At 41.3% G+C, this 20,923-nt stretch overlaps 1 protein-coding gene across 6 annotated transcripts in view; it reads left to right on the top strand.

Annotated features, from left to right (window-relative positions):
• The window catches only part of LOC118374076 (core-binding factor subunit beta-like), a 44,528-nt gene extending 29,399 nt beyond the window's left edge, over positions 1 to 15,129 (top strand). The window contains exons 4-7 of one of the 6 annotated variants that reach the window (XR_008066417.1): positions 5,787 to 5,903; positions 6,164 to 6,259; positions 6,992 to 8,256; positions 9,479 to 15,129. Coding sequence is in view for 5 of the 6 variants with exons in the window: in XM_035760425.2 (XP_035616318.1) it covers positions 5,787 to 5,903; positions 6,164 to 6,259; positions 9,479 to 9,550 (285 nt within the window). In the remaining variant the exon portion in view is untranslated. Of the gene's footprint in view, positions 1 to 5,786; positions 5,904 to 6,163; positions 6,260 to 6,596 lie in introns of all 6 variants that reach the window. The other 5 variants (XM_035760428.2, XM_035760429.2, XM_035760425.2 and 2 more) reach the window with 5 other exon arrangements.
• The last annotated feature ends 5,794 nt before the right edge of the window (positions 15,130 to 20,923 follow it).

Raw genomic sequence — 20,923 nt, 5'->3', positions numbered from 1 at the left:
CTCTCTAAACGACATGGTCTGGCTCCACTCAAGCCCAATACGGTTAGTGTGAAGCAGTAAATCAGAGATCAGTTCACACACATCAAATCACTGATAATATGCTGTATGTAAACGGGAGCATTGTCATGCTGAAACAGGAAAGGGCATTCCCCAAACACAGAATCGTCTAGAATGTCATTGTATGCTGTAGTGTTAAGATCCCTTTACTGGAACCAAGGGCCTAGCTCGAACTATGAAAAACAGCCCCAGACCATTATTCCTCCTCCACCAAACTTTACAGTTGGCACTAGTTGGCACTATGCATTGGGGCAGGTAGTGTGATTTATCACTCCAGAGAACTCGTTTCCACTGCTCCAATTGTGGTGAGCTTTACACCACTCCAGCCGGCGCTTTGCATTGCGCATGGTGATCTTAGGCTTGTGTGTGGCTGCTCGGCCACGGAAACTAATTTCATGAAGCTCGCAACGAACAGTTATTGTGCTGACGTTGCTTCCAGAGGCAGTTTGGAACTCGGCAATGAGTGTTGCAACAGAGGACAGACAGTTTTTCAGCACTCGGCAGTCCCATTCTGTGAGCATGTGTGGCCTACCTCTTGGTCCTAGACGTTTCCACTTCACAATAACAGTTGACCAGGGTAGCTCTATCAGGGCAAAAATTTGACAAACTGACTTGACGGTGCCACGCTGAAAGTCACTGAGCTCTTCAGTACGGGCCACTGACAATGTTTAACTATGGAGATTGCATGACTGTGTGCTCGTTTTTATACACCTGTCCACATACTTTTGGCCTTATAGTGTATGTCTGTATATACACAGTGCATTCGGAAAGTATTTAATAATAATAAATAATATGCCATTTAGCAGACGCTTTTATCCAAAGCGACTTACAGTCATGTGTGCATACATTCTACGTATGGGTGATCCCGGGAATCGAACCCACTACCCTGGCGTTACAAGCGCCATGCTCTACCAACTGAGCTACAGAAGGACTGAGCTATTTAGACCCCTTGACTTTTTTAAACATTTTGTTACGTTACAGCCTTATTCTAAAATGGATGAAATAATTATTTTCACTCATCAATCTACACACAATACCCCATAATGACGAAGCAAAAACAGGTTTTTAGAATATTTCGTAAATTTGTAAACTAAAAAACAGAAATATCACATTTACATAAGTATTCAGACCCTTTACTCAGTACTTTGTTGAAGCACCTTTGGCAGCGATTACAGCCTTGAGTCTTCTTGGGTATGACGCTACAAGCTTGGCACACCTGTATTTGGGGAGTTTCTCCCATTCTTCTCTGCAGATCCTCTCAAGCTCTGTCAGGTTGGATGGGGAGTGTCGCTGCACAGGTATTTTCAGGTCTCTCCAGAGATGTCCAATCGGGTTCAAGTCTGGGCTCTGGCTGGGCCACTCAAGAACATTCAGAGACTTGTCCCAAAGCCACTCCTGCATTGTCTTGGCTGTGTGCTTAGTGTCATTGTCCTGATGGAAGGAAAACCTTTGCCCCAGTCTGAGGTCCTGAGCGCTTTGGAGCAGGTTTTCATCAAGGATCTCTCTGTACTTTGCTCCATTCATCTTTCCCTCAATCCTGACTGGTCTCCCAATCCCTGCCGCTGAAACATATCCCCACAGCATGATGCTGCCACCACCATGCTTCTCCGTAGGGATGGTGCCAGGTTTCCTCCAGACGTGACGCTTGGCATTCAGGACAAAGAGTTCAATCTTGGGTTCGACAGACCAGAGAATCTTGTTTCTCATTGTCAGAGTCCTGTAGATGCCTTTTGGCAAACTCCAAGCAAGCTGTCATGTGCCTTTCACTGAGAAGTGGATTCCGTCTGGCACTCTGGAGCTCTCTCAGAGTGACCATCGGGTTCTTGGTCACCTCCCTGACCAAGGCCCTTCTCCCCCGATTGCTCAGTTTGGCCGGGTGGCCAGCTCTTGGAAAAGTCTTGGTGATTCCAAACTTCTTCCATTTAAGAATGATGAAGGCCACTGTGTTCTTGGGGACCTTCGATGCTGAAGACATTTTTTGGTACCCTTCCCCAGATCTGTGCCCCGACACACTCCTGTCTCGGAGCTCTACGGACAATTCCTTCAACTTCATGGCTTGGTTTTTGCTCTGACATGCACTGTCAACTGTGGGACCTAATATGGACAGGTGTATGCCTTTCCAAATCATGTCCAATCAATTGAATTTACCACAAATGGACTCCAAGCAAGTTGTAGAAACATGTCAAGGATGACCAATGGAAACAGGATGCACCTGAGCTCAATTCCGAGTCTTATACCAAAGGGTCTGAATAGTTATGTAAATAAGGTATTTCTGATTTTTATTTGTAATAAATGTGCAAAATATTCTAAAAACCTGTTTTCTCTTTGTCATTATGGGGTATTTTGTGTAGATTTCTTTTATTTAATCCATTTTAGAATAAGTCTATAATGTAATAAAATGTGGAAAAAGTGAAGCGGTCTGAATACTTTCCAAATGTACTGTACATAGTATACCGCCTCAAAATAACCTGGGGGTGAGTGGAGCTGCTTTTCTCGTATGTCTGCATTGTTGGCGTCCCCCCAATATAAACTGTGTGTTTAGCCTGATAGAGTCATGAATTTTCCTTCTGGAAGGACCTGAGACAAACTGTTTAAATATGTTATTGATGGCTAAAAGGACTGTATTGGTTGGGGGAAGCTCTGTTTAAGTTGGCCGGTGGAGGGCAAAAAAGGTGGAGAGGTCCAAAATGATAAAAATATACTGTATGTATGCAGACATTCATCTTCTGTTTATTTTAAACTCACTGCCCCATGGTATATGGATTCTCAGAACCACTTATGGTGCATATTTAAGTCCTTGGAAATGTTATATCACGCATAACCATGTGCATGTGCTGTGGTGCAGATTTCACATTCATTCTTGTTCATGCATTATTTGTTATACTTGTAGCCTATGTGTCTTTGTCAAACACTGTGTTGAAGTGTAGAGTAGTGTAGTGTGTATTAGTTGCAGCTTGTGTACTAGATCTATTCAGTTCATAGTTAAAGATTTAACTTTGCCTCTGACAAATTAAAGTACCACCCTGTGTCAATGGATTCATTGCTTTCAGAGAAGGTTGGAATGGGCTTAGTTTTCTCTATATCCCTTGTGTTCAGTGGAAAATGTGAACACTTTTTGTAATGGAACCTAGGGCTGGGCGGTATACCGGTATTTATGCACAGACCGGTTTGGATTTTTACTTTACCTTCTATAACGGTATTTTAATATTGTGTTTGTTAAATGTAATACGCCGTGTGTAACGTCCAATTTTATAGTTTACTCCGCTACTTGAATCATCCCTCTCTCCTCTCCACGCCGCTTTCCACAGACCTAGCCCCGCCCCCTGTCACTCAAGGAGCGCATTTGTTGTTGCTTGACCACGAGACAGTTTCATACAGTCTGCAGGGTCAATGCAGCACATGCAAGAATGTTGATGACAATGATGCAGTTGTCACTTTGATCAATATAAATCCACAAGCGTTCTATAATTACAATATTAGTTTGTGTTTCTTACATCTGCAAACAGCTAGTTTGTATTTTCTTAGCAAGTTAAGCTACATCGTGTTAGCCACTAATGCCAATCGCTAGCTAACTAGCTAATACAAGTACTGAGTCAGAGTAAACTTAGGCTTAAATCAGCATGTTGTTTGTGCAGCAGTATCTTCTAAATCAAAGAGGAATAGAGAAAGCATGAATATGTTGGCTATTTGAATAAAGATAATGTTGTCAAAGATTATAGTGTCTCCTAGGAAACACTGCACATTAATTTGGTTCCTACCCTGTCACAATAACTCATCCATGGCATCTTCATTTGTTGTCATGTCAAACAACACTGTATTCAAAGTGCCCACTATAATTTATATTCTAACTATATAATTATAATAAACATTCTATTTCATCTATTTCCATGATTCCAAAAGTTCACCCAATGGTTTTGATCTAAATCGCAATTGCAACATTTGGTTAAAAATAAGGCCTAGTATTTTTGCCCATATCGTGGCAGTGTGGAAATGATCTCATATGAGTGCAGGAAATGCAGAAATTGATGGAAATGCAGGAAATACTTTTAGGTTGAAGTTGAATTGAAGAGTATAAAACAATCAGAATGGAGAAGGATACATTGAACTCACTTAGAATATGTTTTGCCACCCTAAGGTCACACACTACTCTTAAAGCAAATTTAGAACTTTTATTATTAAAAAACAAACAGAAAATACCATCATACCATCAAAAATGTGACAAATACCATGATATAATATTTTTGCCACATCACCCAGCCCTAAAGGAACCCCAGTAAAGAGCCTGATGTGTGAGGTGTGGACCTTATAGAGAGAGGAGGGAGTACAGATGGAGAAGATGGTGATGAAGGAAGAGAGTAAGTTGCCAGCGAGGAAGAATTATCGTTTGGATGGAGAGTCGGGATTGATGTGGGAGTCGTGCGATGACAAAGAGTTGGAAGAATAGAAGCGGAGAGGACAGGGGCTATGGTTCTAGGTGCTAGACTCTCCTGACACTGTGAACTTGGCTATCCTGTGAAATAAATAAGTGGTTCGTGTTTATGGCTAGGATTGGTGTTTGTGTTTCAGAGTGATTAGGTTTGCGTGTGTGTGAGTATGTCTGAAAGAGGTTATACGTGTTTATAGCCAAAGCCACCTCCCCTCTCTTCCTCCTGCCCTATACTCCCAGCTACAGAAATAAACATCACCCCACAGACTGACAGACTGCACGCTTTTGTCTGGGACTGAATTCCAGAGTCTCAGGGATGTGATATTTCTATGGCCCTAAGCCAAACAGACAGTCATGTACTTAACCCCCTCACAGTGGGTTTTGACCAGAAGTGGCACCTCGTCTTGTCAACGCTTCGCTCCACTTGCAATTTGCATAAAGTAGAGCAGAGCTGAACTTTTTCTACCACTCCGCTAGCAGGGATCTCGCCGTTCACCTTCCCACAATCCCTTGCACATTTCTCTGCATGCCCTCATTGAAAATGAAGGGGGTTGGGACTTCTCCTGCCAAATTCCTTGTTGGTAAAAACTGTGTTACTATTTCCCACTCTCTGGTAAGCAGTCCTATACATATACACCCCCTCTCCCAAATCCCTCTCTCTCCCTATTTCTCTGTCTCCCTCTCTGTCACTTTCTCTCTCCCCCTCTCTCCCTCCCTCTCCGTTTCCCTCTCTACGTCTCTCTCTCTCCCTCTATCTCTCTCTCTTTCTTCCTCCTATTATGGATATGCACATACTTAATTCATGTATTAATGTATACGCACGCACTAATTTGTATAAATGAAGTCAGGATGTACTGATCTGTCATAGGAGAGCCTTGGTTTTTTATTTCTCCATCCTACAGCAGCCTTTATAAATAAACAGCAACATGGCAGGAAGCAAACCTCTGTGTGCTACTCTGTGCCTTGGCTGGGCCTGAGGTGAGACGGGAAGAGAGAGAAAGTGAAAATGTTAGTGTATGTATGTGGGTGGGGGGGGAAACCACTGTCCTATTTTGCCTTCCAATCCGCATCCCTCCAACCTCTCCACTGGGCCTTAGATGGAGTGGGAGAGGACAGACATCTGATAATGAACTGGGTGACCCTGTATTTGAGAAAACCTTACTACTTTTATCTGAGTGGTTGAAAGTGAGCCACAATGACTGTGGTTAAGTAATGTATCAAGGTCTGTGCATTCATTCGGAAGTGTATGTTTTCCTCAATGTTTGAGCCAGAGCATTGTTGTGTCTGTGTGGTCTGTCTGCAGGTGTACTTGAAGGCCCCTATGATCCTGAATGGAGTGTGTGTGACCTGGAAGGGCTGCATAGACCTGCAGCGCTTGGATGGGATGGGCTGTCTGGAGTTCGATGAGGAGAGAGCACAGGTACTGTATCATACCATTACATTACACCCCCTGGTCTCCAACCACACCAACACAAAACACACAACTAGATATAACAATTGGCTACAGTATATACACACATTGACATACACCTCTAGACAAACTACTTTTGAATGACTTAACTTAAACTCAACTAAGCAGGTTGCGCCCCTACCCCTATCCATATACAAATAAAACACCCACTCACCAGTCCAAACAAACTGTGTGTCTCTGTGTGTCTCTCCCACTCTGTGTGCGTTCAGCATGAGGATGCCCTGGCGCTAGCATCCTTTGAGGAGTCGCGTAGGAGGACCCGGGACTTTGAGGACAGAGACCGCTCGCACCGAGAGGACCTGGAGGTGAGATGGGCTGGACTGACTGACATCCCTGGTGATGTCCCCCCTAGTCACATGATTAATGCTAACGCTAAGAAGTATTGTTGGAATATGATGATTGATTGTGTCCCCTGTGTGTTTGTTACCATGCAAACTCTTATTGTGTGAATAACCCATTTAGTTTTTTATATTTACCATTAACACAATCAATAACTCATTGTGTGTGTGTGTGTGTTTGTATTTCATCTTGAAGCATTTTTATGGTATATAGGTTTAGTGCATGAAGAGTTTATTCATGATTAGAACACACAGACCCTAAATGCAACCCCTCTAAGATGAAAACCAAATTGTGTTTTTTTAGGACCCTGTGGCATCAAAAATCTGGGACTGATGGCATTCAAGGACCAGGGTCTGTCTTCTTTGCTTTTCAATGTCCCTCTGTCATGCACTAAACCCTGTGTGTGTGTGGTGTCTGTTTGAGTGTGTTTATGAATCAACACGAGAGCATGTGCATGTATGTGAACAATTTGAAGTATCTGAGTCTGCCTGTTTTAGTGCCTGCATGTGCAGAGAGAGAATGAGTGAATGACAGAAAGAGAGAAAGAAAGTTACATATGAACTGTATCTGTTGAGTTAACACACTGTGTAATGAATGCTTAGTGATAATGTGGGTTCCTTCCCTCTCAACCCCATAAACTGTCTCAGGGTCAGTCATATGAATATGCTTTATGGATTTTTTTATGCATTTTATGATAGTGGGACGTGTGCAGGTCAGGACATCCTACCAGGGTATAAGCTGGAAGACTGGAAGACAGACCCCCCACACACACTTTCCCCCAGTGCCTAATGGAGAACAGACCTCCACACACACACCACCCACCCACACCCTGCTGCCGGAGGAGTACGCTGCAAGGCCTGCTGGGACATATCTGCCACAGCTTGGCAGCACATGATGAGGGAGAGCGAGGGAGGGAGATCTGAAACAGGGCTTTCATGTTCACATCTAGTATTTCTTACCTCAGAAACATACCTTCCAGCTCCCTCAGGAAGAATTGTCTCTTTTCTTCTGAAAATCTATAAGGCAATGCTCTTTATGAAGATAGTATGTATTGGTCAAAGACAAATAACATATAATTATTTTCTCTACTGACATCGAGCCTGGAGGAGATAGTCTCAAACAGAACCGTGTGTGGAAGGTGTGCACGTCGTCAACGTATGACATATACTGTATTCTAATGGAAGACTTTCCATGTGTTTAATTCTCAAATACTTACTGACTGTGGTGGAAACATGAAACCCCCTAATCATTTTCATTACATTTAAATGGGTTAAAAAAAAATCCAAGTTACAGTATGTCGTCTCATAAACTGCTGTGATCCAGAATTTTCTGATTGGACTGTAGCATTTAGCGATTTCTTTAATTAGTGAATCCCCTTGCTCTGCTGTCATCTCAGGGAAGGAGATAGATGCTATTGTTGGTTTTATTTTAGATTTGCATTTGGACATCAGGACCCTGTTTTTATGTGATATGGGCGCCTGGCCCTTGAGTACATTCAGCCGTTGCATTTCTGTGGTCTGAACTTCTACTCAGTCCACTATAACTCAAGGCCAACAGCACAATGATAGTCTGCCATCAGTGGTAGCTGGGAGGCCTCTTAAGGGTTTAGAAACCTGTCATTTAGTTAAGAAATCACAGCTCTTCTCTAGCAGGGATGTCAGTGTCAGCTCTTGAGAATGTATGTCTAAGTACAGCATATAAGGTTAATTCCTCTGCTGTGTGGCCTGTACTTGTTCTGATCACTGTATAATGAATATGTATAATGAATATTGTCCTGGTTTTATGTTTTTCCTGTGTGTGTGCATGCGTGCGCATGTGCGTGTGAGAGCGATTCAGGACAGGACAGTGATGGCCATCTAGATGATTGATCAAGATAAGATGGATGCAGAAGAAATGGTCCAGTGTTCATTAGGCCCCATTCTGCTGGTGGAGTTAGAGGATGAATGATGTGCTGCCAGTAAAAGTATTAATATAGCATTAGTATTGATTTTTATTAGGATCCCTGTCTGCCCTGCCTAATCTCAGCTCTATTGACTTGTGGTACAGGCTAGAGCTCTGCCGGGTGGCTCAATGATCGATCACTGTGCTTTCCCTCTCCTCTCCAGCCACCCCCACTCCCCCTGTAACTACGACAGCACTCCACTCAGGGCTGGGGCTTTACTGTAACGCTTCTCCTCAAAATAATCATATTTTGTCTGTAGAGTAGTTGCTGCACTTCACACAGTATATTATTACATATAAAAGTTGAATACTTCCTGATGTTTCTTTATATTACTCCTTAACTCTGCTTGTCTTGGAGGTTGGTCCTGTTCACATTGCATGGTGTGTGGCCTGAGACATTGTTTTTTCTTCAACCATTACCAAACCGTAACTGGTGTATTTGGCTCACTGACTCAAGGACAGCATGACGCCTTCCGTTTGTAATCTGGGTGAATATGAGTGATAACTAAGGCAGAAGCATTCGTGTGTATGTGTGTTTGTGTGTGTGTCCATGCATATGTCTGTTGTTATCAAAATCACTCTGCAACTACTGAGTAAAACTTTGATCGGCCAGTTCATAAAATCTTGTTAAGTTCATAAAAATCTTCTTAAATTATTTATATTTAACTATAGGGCTATTAATTGTTTTGAAGAGACTCTATTTACATTTATGATTCTGAAGTGGAAAAATGGATGAGCATCAGTGTCTCATTTAGGATTAAAGTAGTAGACTGAACCAGGGTTAGAAGGAGCTATTATGGTGAGTCATTTGGATGACGACTACATGCCATTTCAGCTGAGAGACCAGCGTCTGCTTTCTCCCTCTGTCTGCCTGTCTGTCTGCCCGTCTGTCCTTCTGTTTCACAGATATCTATGTTGGGAGAGATGTAGACGCAGACACATAAACATATGTATCTGTGACAGGCAGACGAGTCATTTTTTATTTTTAAAGCATGTTATGTTGAAGACTTCCCCGACGACTAATGACTGTCTGCTATTCGGCCCAAAAAAGAAAATCAATTTTTAGCCTCAGCTGGAAGCTCTCTGGTGCCCTCTGCTGAATATACTGTATGACATATACTGCACTCACTTTTGCCCCATCTAAGGCCATTCTCAACACATTACACACACACACTCATGATATTGTGTGCTATATTAAATCTGCCCCCCACCCTCCCTCCATCTCTCTCTCCCTGTGCCAACAGCCCAGGCGACAGCAAGACCCCAGCCCTGGCACCAACATGGGCAACAACGCTGATGATCACAAGATTCGCTAGAGGCCAGAGAGACGCAGGGGGTGGGGTCAGGGTGACCTGTCCATCGTACTAGGCCAGTCTCACACCCTGTCACCAAGCTGTTAACTGGAGAGACCAAAGTCCACATTGCTAGAGATTTGGGGGTGGGTGGGGGTGGGGCCGTTTTTAATTTTAAGAAGGGACTGGGTGAGGTGGGTGTCCATTTTTAAGTGTGGTGTAAGAGGATCGACCCAAACCTCCTTGTCTTCGGGGGGGGTTTTGCACTATCTGATACATTCAGTTTAGTACCCACATTGCCTTCTGTATGCATGGAGCACCTGCCTACCTATGTTTTCTTTTGTCCCTCTATGCAAGCTATTTCGGCAGCACTTTCTTTTACAATGCTTTATAAATAGGAAATTACTGGGTGATTAAATGGAACACATTTGTTCTTAAATAATTACATATTCTTCCTAAATTGTTACATTTCTAATAATTCCAAATATCTTCCATCTTCCGTATTGTTTCCCATAAAGTTTGTTTCAAATCAGGTAGCAACCTGAGGAGCACTGAGCATAAATGTATTTCACACTAAATTCTAATCTATTGATAATTACAATCAGAAGTTGAAGCAATAACAAAGCGTTCACCCTGCCCCTGTTTGGGTAAAAAGCTGAGGGATGGGGCTAGAAAAATGTAACCACTCTCAAATTCATAGACAGAGCTATGGATGCAAGGACTGACTATCCATAATACCAAAATTATAGTTTTAACCATGTTTTGAGGCGGTATAGTCTCAAAATGTATTTATTTTGTTTTTCGAAACATCGGGGTAAAACAAGCTTCCCACTGGACACACACTGATTAAATCAATGTTGTTTCAACATAATTCAATGAAATTACGTTGAACCAACGTGGAATAGACTTTGAATTGATGTCTGTGCCCAGTGGGTTATATTTTGGGTTCTGATGCGGCTAGACAGTTGAACTAAGCTTATGAGGCATTTATAAATTACATTCTTCAAGAATCAATGGGTATGTATCATTAATTTTCACTACATGACAAAAAGTATGTGGACACCTGCTTATCAAACATCTCATTCCAACATCATGGGCATTAATATGGAGTTGGTCCCCCATTTGCTGCTATAACAATCTCCAGGTCGGGCACTGATATTGGGCGATTAGGCCTGGCTTGCAGTCGGCGTTCTAATTCATCCCAAAGGTGTTCGATGGGGTTGAGGTCAGGGTTCTGTGCAGGCCAGTCAAGTTCTTCCACACCGATCTCAACAAACCATTTATATATGGACCTCGCTTTGTGCACGAGGGCATTGTCATGCTGAAACAGATAAGGGCCTTCCACAAACTGTTGCCACAAAGTTGGATGCACAGAATCGTCTAGAATGTCATTGTACGCTGTAGTGTTAAGATTTCCCTTCACTGGAACTAAGGGGCCTAGCCTGACCCATGAACAGCCCCAGACCATTATTCCTGGCACTATTCATTCGGGAAGGTAGCGTTCTCCTGGCATCCACCAAACCCAGATTTGTCCTTCGGACTCCCAGATGGTGAAGTGTGATTCAGCACTCGCTGGTCCCGTTCTGTGAGCTTGTGTGGCCTACCACTTCGTGCCTGAGCCGTTGTTGCTCCTAGAAGTTTCCACTTCACAATAACAGCACTTGCAGTTGACTGAGGCAGCTTTAGAAATTTTACGAACTGACTTGTTGGGAAGTTGGCATCCTATGACAGTTCCATGTTGAAAGTCACTGAGCTCTTCAGTACGGGCTGTTCTGTTACCAATGTTTGTCTATGAAGATTGCACATCCACTATTATGAAGGGGTGTCCACATACTTTTGGCCAAGTAGTTTATATGTCCAAAAATGAATGTAGCAACTATAGTTTGGAAATAGGCCTTTTTTGGTTCCAGGTAGAAGAACCATTTTTGATTTCATGTAGAACCCTCTGTGGGAAGGGTTCTACCAAAAGGGTTCTATCTAGTTCCAGAAAGGGTTTTCCTATGGGGACAGCCGAAATAACCCTTTTATGGTCCAGATAGCACCTTCAAGTACAAATAGTTACCAATCAATCACCTATATATTTTGTATTTATAAAGGACTATAAAAGATTGCTTAACAGCTATAATTTATCATATTATAGCACTATTTTAATGAAATTGTATTTTTTATTATTTTATTCATGTTTTGTGTGAAAGTCATGATGTTTACTTTTTTAATTTCTTTTCTCTATATATAAATACTGTATTTGTATGTCTTTATGCTATCGTAAGGGATATCAGTAGAATGTGTAAAGTTGTGTTCAAGAAAAGTTACTTCTTCAAAGAGACTGTTGATTTGCCGGATGAGGAAGGTCTATCAACCTCAGCGCTTTCTGTCTTCCTGTCTCCTCCATGTTAGCAGCATATTTTAACAGTCTTTGAACATGACTCTAGCAGCACATAGCGCACAATGAGGTCAGTGTCTCTGAGCTCGCTCTTTGGAAGTCGAGGCAAAGAGGCTTTCTCCTCTGCATTGTTTTTTTATTATTCTCTTTATTTCACGTTTCATCCAGATCCGAGTTTGTAACGTCTAAGCAGTAACTTTCTCTTTTTTTGATCCATTGCGGCTTCATTCCAGAGGTTTGTCGCACATTTTGATCCAGCTCTGGGATCTATCTCCCTGAAAATTATGCAAGGACACAGCAACATTATCTCACTAACTTAACCTCCAGTTTTGTTTGGTATGTTTCAGGTAATCTGAATATCTTTGAGTTTCATCAACTATTGTGCTGTTGTCAGTGTTTCTTCCTCTTTACGGGAATACAGTTTTAACAGTTCATTCATATGAATTTGTCTGTACTGGGGATTTAGAGAGAGCAACATCTTTAAAGAGATTGAAGACTCTCTATTGCAATAAATGATGTGTGTAAACCCTGAATGGCTAACACAGGGCGCTGTATTGAAGCCACCATGCAGCCATCTTGGTACTCCTTCTCCGTTGTAAAAGATTTAGGAAGGTATAGAAATGCATTTATTAATGCCTACATTTGTTTTTTACACATTTATTCTATTACAGACACATTAACGCATACTTTTAAATTATATGCGAGTTAAACATTTTTTTTAAATGAATCATCTCTAAAACCTTTTTTTAGAGAGTACTAATGTTACTGTCCCCACTACAACAAAAAAATACTCAAATACATGTAATTTTGACCATACATTTTTTTCTCTCCAAATACTGTAGAATCATTCATTCCTATAGATGTGGTAAAGAGGTCAATCGAACTTGACCAAAACAATGGAAAGGGCCATGGGGGAAAAAGAGCCTACATTTAGGCTATTGTTTATATGTGTATTTCACACTATGTTGAGGTGAAAATCGCAGTATAACGCTTTTATGGATGTCAACCCCAACACACGTTCATGTCATCTTTACCAATAAATTGCATTACAGTTAAAAACGAATTTGACTAACACCAACGATTTCTGTATGCTATCTATATTTCTGTATGCTAGCTATAGTTCTGTATGCTAGCTATAGTTCTGTATGCTAGCTATATTTCTGTATGCTAGCTATAGTTCTGTATGCTAGCTATATTTCTGTATGCTAGCTATATTTATGTATGCTAGCTATCCTCACCAGCTTATACGAACAGGAGTTAGCATATAGCAGTCACATCTTCTAAACCTGAAAAGGGTCAACTTCTACAGACAAATATATCCATAATCTGACTTAAGAAACCACATTGAGTACCTACTACAATACGTATATAATGACGGATTTGATGAATACTCACTTTGTTAGATCAGATTTGTTGACTGTGCCCTTATCTGGCATATGGAACGTCTGCATTCCATTGACTCCTTTAACACATCTATGGAGGACTGCTCCTACTGGGTAGTGCCAATATGGTTGACCGGTGGCTTCAAAGGCTCTCAATGGCCAATACATAGAATCAGCAATCCAGGGTTTATATAAACCATTGATTGCAATCCAGCACTGTTTCAACCAGTCATGAAATATTGGGATGAAATAGACCAAGAGTCAGTCTGGGGCTCAATAAACTGCATATGAAATTAAAGGAGAGCTCTATGCTCAAGTCTAGCAGCAGTGATGAACCTGTGGTTTTCTTCCAATAATTTCTAATGCATCAGCTCAGTATTTTATTCAAAGTTAATTTGCTTTCATTTGAAGAAAGAGGAAAGGTGGAGGAAGAAGCCTATGTTTTGTAAAGGGACAAACGTTAGACACAAGTTGTAAGATGTTGTTGTGCAGGTCAGAAATAATGGGGTTTAGGTGGACAGGGGGAGAGGCAGTGGGTTGTCACACTTTGCTATCGAAGCAAGTTCTAATTTCATACTGCATGGGATTGTATTTCCTTGAGTTAGGTTCTTATGTTTTTATCCCAAATACTTCTATAACACATATTTGCATAATGTTTCACATCCCACTAATGATGCCGTTCTTTTGCATTTACATCTCATAAAAACAATGTGTAAGGCCTTAGCTTGTTGCTTTAGTGTATCAAAGATTTACACAGTCAGTCATCTCAAGGTAGCATACCAATGTGGGTAACAGGAACGAACATGTTTACGTTATCTTCCATAGACCTTTGTGATGTTTAAACAATGTGTACAGTATTTCACAATATTCTGGGAGCTCTATTTCAAGTGGTTTGTTTGATATCTACTCCAGTGTATAGATTACCTGATAAAAGTGTCAGTGTACAAAACATGTTGGACACTCGGAAACTAACTGGCCTACCTCCAGCTGCAACCAAAAACAAATATAAATCTTGGGTATTTTTTACTTCACAATTTTGTGAATATTTATTTCATTTAAATGTTTGTTACAGATGTAGGATCATCATTTGAACCAGTTTGCTACAGCAGGAAAATAATCCTGCAGCAACAGGAAATGTTAATTACTATGTGGATTTTAATGAATAGACATTTTTGTAGGGGTTGATAAATGTTTCTTACGGGAAAATCTGAAATGTCAAAGTGGAAATACATCTCAAATACACAACACGTTTTAAATGTTGTGCATTGCAGGAAAGTTATCCTGCAACAGGGCGATCAAGTGAAGATCCTACATCTGTAAATAGTGTGATCTGTGTGCATGAGGTCAGGAATGTCCAAAACACTGGAGTTATGATATACCCTACCTAGTGATGGTGTCCCAGCCTAGATTTCCAACATAACTGATTACAATCCCTGGAGAACAGGCCCTCCTCTCGTCTCTCCCTTCATGTGTAGGCCTACTCCCCAGAGCCCCAGCTAGCTGGTACCCCTGTCTGAGCTTCTCCCGTCACTTTAATGCTGGCATTAATGCTGGCAATAACACCAGAGACTGTCCTAGTTATTTTTTATAAATTGTTTATTTTATTATTTGTTTTAAGTTATTGATACAGGTTTACCTTTGTTTTGTTCAGGTTACGCAATGAAGAACTGTGTATTTCTGTGTTTAATGGCCTATCTTTTGACATTTTACTGAATAATTTAGGTTTCTTTCTCTCTGTTTTATGGTTTAGCTTGTATGGCTTGTTTTGTTAAGGGGAAACTTAAATATGAATTGTTGAATTTAACATGTTTCGTAATAAATTTGTAACAATCGTTGTACTTGGTCTTCTGCCTTTTTAAGAATCACTCTTACCAATAACACTAATTTATTACTGACTTTAAAACTGTCTATAGCGCACACTTTTGACTGGTATTGTACAGTTGAAGTCGGAAGTTTACATACACTTAGGTTGGAGTCATTAAAACTCGATTTTCAACCACTCCACAAATTTCACATTAAAAAACTATAGTTTTGGCAAGTCGGTTAAGACATCTACTTTGTGCATGACACAAGTAATTTTTCCAACAATTGTTTACAGACAGATTAACTCACTTTACAATTCACTGTGTCACAATTCCAGTGGGTCTGAAGTTAACATACACTAAGTTAACTGTGCCTTTAAACAGCTTGGAAAATTCCAGAAATTATGTTATGGCTTTAGAAGCTTCTGATAGGCCAATTGACATAATTTGAGTCAATTGGAGATGTACCTGTGGATGTATTTCAAGGCCTACCTTCAAACTCAGTGCCTCTTTGCTTGACATTGTGGGAAAATCAAAAGAAATCAGCCAGGACCTCAAAAAAAAGATTGTAGATCTCCACAAGTCTGGTTCATCCTTGGGAGTAATTTCCAAACACCTAACGGTACCACGTTCATCTGTACAAACAATAGTAAGCAAGTATAAACACCATGGGACCACGCAGCCGTCATACCGCTCAGGAAGGAGATGCGTTCTGTCTCCTAGAGATGAACTTACTTTGGTGCGAAAAGTGCAAATCAATCCCAGAACAACAGCAAAAGACCTTGTGAAGATGCTGGAGGAAACGGGTACAAAAGTATTTATATCCACAGTAAAACGAGTCCAATATTGACATAACCTGAAAGGCCACTCAGCAAGGAAGAAGCCACTGCTACCAACACGACATAAAAAAGCCAGACTATGGTTTGCAACTGCACATGGGGACAAATATCATACTTTTTGGAAAAATGTCCTCTGGTCTGATGAAATAGAACTGTTTGGCCATAATGACCATTGTTATGTTTGGAAGGAAATGGGGGATGCTTGCAAGCCGAAGAACACCATCCGAACCGTGAAGCACAGGGGTGACAGCATCCTGTTGTGGGGGTGCTTTGCTGCAGGAGGGACTGGGGCACTTCACAAAATAGATGGCATCATGAGGAAACACAATTATGTGGATATATTGAAGCAAAATCTCAAGACATCAGTCAGGAAAGCTTGGTCGCAAATGGGTCTTCCAAATGGACAATGACCCCAAGCATACTTCCAAAGTTGTGGCATATTGGCTTAAGGACAACAAAGTCAAGGTATTGGAGTGGCCATCACAAAGCCCTGACCTCAATCCGATAGAAAATTTGTGGGCAGAACTGAAAAACCGTGTGCGAGCAAGCAGGCCTACAAACCTGACTCAGTTACACCAGCTATGTCAGGAGGAATAGGCCAAAATTCACCCAACTTATTGTGGGAAGCTTGTGGAAGGCTTGTGGAAGGAAATTATGTGATGGTGCTATGAATAGTTACTGTGCTCAACAAGTTGCTAGTCTCCGGTCTAGCCAGTTCTATGTGTGCTCAGAACAAGTATTGCATCATTCAGTCACAAGACTCTGAAGTGTGTAAACACATGAGTTGGTAAACAGAACTGGAGATTGATTACCTTTTGTGTCTCTTTGATATTTTAAGTTGAAATTGTGCACCAATATTGCATTTGAGAAGACTATTATATTAAATGAAGTTCCCTTTAATATAGACCACATGGAAAATGGAATAAATGTGATTTTTTATTTGAATAAAGAAGACCTACAGTGAGGTAAAACAGTATTTGATCCCCTGCTGATTTTGTACGTTTGCCCACTGACAAAGAAATGATCAGTCTATAATTTTAATGGTAGGTTTATTTGAACAGTGAGAGACAAAATTACATAAAAAAAATACAGAAAAACGCATGGTAAAAATGTTATAAATTGATTTGCAAATCACCCAATCTACCTACCTCACCCCCATACTGTTTTTATTTTATTTACTTTACTGCTCTTTTGCACACCAGTATCTCTACTCATATTAAACATCTCCAATCCAAAATCAAATCTAGAATCTGCTTCCTATTTCGCAACAAAGCCTCCTTCACTCACGCCGCTAAACTTACCCTAGTAAAACTGACTATCCTACCGATCCTCGACTTCGGCAATGTCATCTACAAAATAGCTTCCAACACTCTACTCAGCAAACTGGATGCAGTCTATCACAGTGCCATCCGTTTTGTTACCAAATCACCTTATACCACCCAACACTGCAACCTGTATGCTCTAGTCGGCTGGCCCTCGCTACATATTCGTCCCCAGACCCGCTGGCTCCAGGTCATCTATAAGTCTATGCTAGGTAAAGCTCCGCCTTATCTCAGTTCACTGGTCACGATAACAACACTCACCCGTAGCACACGTTCCAGCAGGTAGATCTCACTGATCATCCCCAAAGCCAACACATTTGGCCGCCTTTCCTTCCAGTTCTCTGCTGCCAGTGACTGGAACGAATTGCAAAAATCGCTGAAGTTGGAGACTTAAATTTCCCTCACCAACTTTAAACATCAACTATCTGAGCTGCTATACGATCACTGCAGCTGTACATAGTCCATCTGTAAATAGCCCACACAATCTACCTACCTCATCCCCATACTGTTAGTATTTTATTTACTTTTCTGCTCTTTTGCACACCAGTATCTCTACTTGCACATTATCATCTGCTCATTTATCACTCCAGTGTTAATCTGCTAAATTGTAATTATTCGCTCCTATGGCCTATTTATTGCCTACCTCCTCATGCCTTTTGCACACAATGTAAATAGACTTTATTTTCTTTACTGTGTCATTGACTTGTTTGTGTTTTTGGCTTGTTTATTGTTTACTCCATGTGTAACTCTGTCTTGTTGTCTGTGTCACACTGCTTTGCTTTATCTTGGCCAGGTCACAGTTGCAAATGAGAACTTGTTCTCAACTAGCCTACACGGTTAAATAAAGGTCAAATAAAATAAATACAATTCAAGGGTTTTTCTTTATTTTTACTATTTTCTACACTGTATGAATAATGGAATTATGTAGTAACCAGAAATATATTTGAGATTTGAGATTCTTCAAAGTAGCCACCCTTTGCTTTGATGACAGCTTTGCACACTCTTGGCATTCTCTCAACCACTTTTATGAGGTAGTTACCTGGAATGCATTTCAATTAACAGGTGTGCCTTGTTAAAAGTTAATTTGTGGAATTTCTTTCCTTCCTAATGCGTTTGAGCCAATCAGTTGTGCTGTGTCAAGGTAGGGGTGGTATACAGAAGATAGCCCTATTTGGTAAAAGACCAAGGTCATATTATGGCAAGAACAGCTCAAATAAGCAAAGAGAAACGACAGTCCATCATTACTTTAAGACATGAAAGTCAGTCAATACGGAACATTTGAAGAACTTTGAAAGTCGCAAAAACCAGTCGCAAAAACCATCAAGCGCTATGATGAAACTGGCTCTCATGTGGACAGCTACAGGAAAGGATGACCCAGAGTTATCTCTGTTGCAGAGGATATGTTCATAAGTTCATTAGAGCCTCAGAAATTGCAGCCCAAATAAATGCTTCACAGAGTTCAAGTAACAGACACATCTCAACATCAACTGTTCAGAGACTGCGTGAATCAGGCCTTCATTGTTGAATTGCTGCAAAGAAACCACAACTAAAGAACACCAATAAGAAGAAGAGACTTGCTTGGGCAAGAAACACGAGCAATGGACATTAAACCAGTGGAAATCTGTCCTTTGGTCTGATGAGTCCAAATTTGAGATTTCTGATTCCAACCGCCGTGTCTTTGAGAGACGCAGAGTAGGTCAACAGATGATCTCTGCATGTGTGGTTCCCACCGTGAAGCATGGAGGAGGAGGTGTAATGGTGTGGGGGTGCTTTGCTGGTGACACTGTCTGTGATTTATTTATAATTCAAGGCACACTTAACCAGGATGGTTACCACAGCATTCTGCAGCAATGCTCCATCCAATATGGTTTGCACACTTAGTGGGACTATCATTTGTTTTTCAACAGGACAATGGCATGACACACCTCCAAGCTGCGTAAAGGCTATTTGACCAAGAAGGAGAGAGATGGAGTGCTGCATCAGAAGACCTGGCCTCCACAATACCCGACTTCAACCCAATTGAGATGGTTTTGGATGAGTGGGAGCGCAAAGTGATGGAAAAGCAGCCAACAAGTGCTCAGCATATGTTAGAACTCCTTCAAGACAGTTGGAAAAGCATTCCAGGTGAAGCTGGTTGAGAGAATGCCAAGAGTGTGCAAAGCTGTCATCAAGGCAAAGGGTGATACTTTGAAGAATCTAAAATCTAAAATATATGTTGATTTGTTTACCACTTTTTTGGTTACTACATGATTCCATATAATAATAATAATAATAATATATGCCATTTAGCTGACGCTTTTATCCAAAGCGACTTACAGTCATGTGTGCATACATTCTACGTATGGGTGCTGTTGTGCTGTTTCATAGTTTTGATGTCTTCACTATTATTCTACAATGTAGAAAATAGTAAAAATAAAGAAAAACCTTTGAGTCGGTGTGTCCCAACTTTTGACTGGTACTGTATATATATTTTTTTCTTCTGTATTTACAAAAGTATGTGGACACCCCTTCAAATGAGTGGATTTGGTTTTTTCAGCATACCTGTTGCTGACAGATATATAAAATCTAGCACCCAACCATGCAATCTCCATATACAAAACATTGGCAGTAGAATGGCCATTACTGAAAAGCTCAGTGACTTTCAATGTGGCACCGTCATAGGATGCTGGACAACAAGTCAGTTCATCAAATTTCTGCCTTACTAGAGCTGACCCGGTCAACTGTAAGTACTGTTATTGTGAATTGGATCAACAACGGCTCAGCCGCAAAGTGGTAGGCCACATAAGGTCACAGAATGGGACCGCAGAGTGCTGAAGAGCATGGAGCATAAAAAACATCTGTCCTCGGTTGCAATACTCACTACCGAGTACCAAACTGCCTCTGGAAGCAACTTCAGCACAATAACTGTTTTTCGGGTGCTTCATGAAATGGGTATCCATGGCCGAGCAGCTGCACAAGATTATTAAGCCTAAGATTATACGCGATGTCAAGCATCGTCTGGAGTGGTGTAAAGCTTGCCGCCATTGGACTCTGGAGCAGTGGAAACGCCATCTCTGGAGTGATAAATCACGCTTCACCATCTGGCAGGCCGACGGATGAATCTGAGTTTGGCGGATGCCAGGAGAATGCTACCTGCCCCAATACATAGTGCCAACTGTAAAGTTTGGTAGTGGAGGAATAATGGTCTGGGGCTGTTTTTCATTGTTCAGGCAGCTTAGTTCCAGTGAAGGGAAATCTTAACGCTATAGCATACAATGACATTCTATACGATTCTGTGCTTCCAACTTTGTGGCAACAGTTTGAGAATGGTCCCTGTGGCGCAGTGGTCAAAGACACTGCATCTCAGTACAAGAGGAGTCACTGCAGTACCAGGTCTGAATCCAGGCGGAATCACATCCGGGAGTGATGTCCCATAGGGCAGTGCACAATTGGCCCAGCGTCGTCCGGGGTAGGCCGTCATTGTAAATAAGAACTTGTCCTTAACTGACTTGCCTATTTAAATACAAAAAAATAACAAGTTCCAGGAGAAATGTTCCGACTTCTAGTGGAAAGACTTCCCAGAAGAGGCTGTTATAGCAGCAAAGGTGTGACCAACTCCTTAATACCGATGACTTTGTGTAACAGTATAACTTTAGACCGTCCCCTCGCCCGAACCAGGGACCCTCTGCA

The sequence above is a fragment of the Oncorhynchus keta genome, chromosome 17 (genome assembly GCF_023373465.1).
Source record: "Oncorhynchus keta strain PuntledgeMale-10-30-2019 chromosome 17, Oket_V2, whole genome shotgun sequence".
Classification (NCBI taxonomy): Eukaryota; Metazoa; Chordata; class Actinopteri; order Salmoniformes; family Salmonidae; genus Oncorhynchus; species Oncorhynchus keta.
Note: the sequence above shows the minus strand (reverse complement) of the source record. Positions and strands in the feature narration are given on the sequence as shown.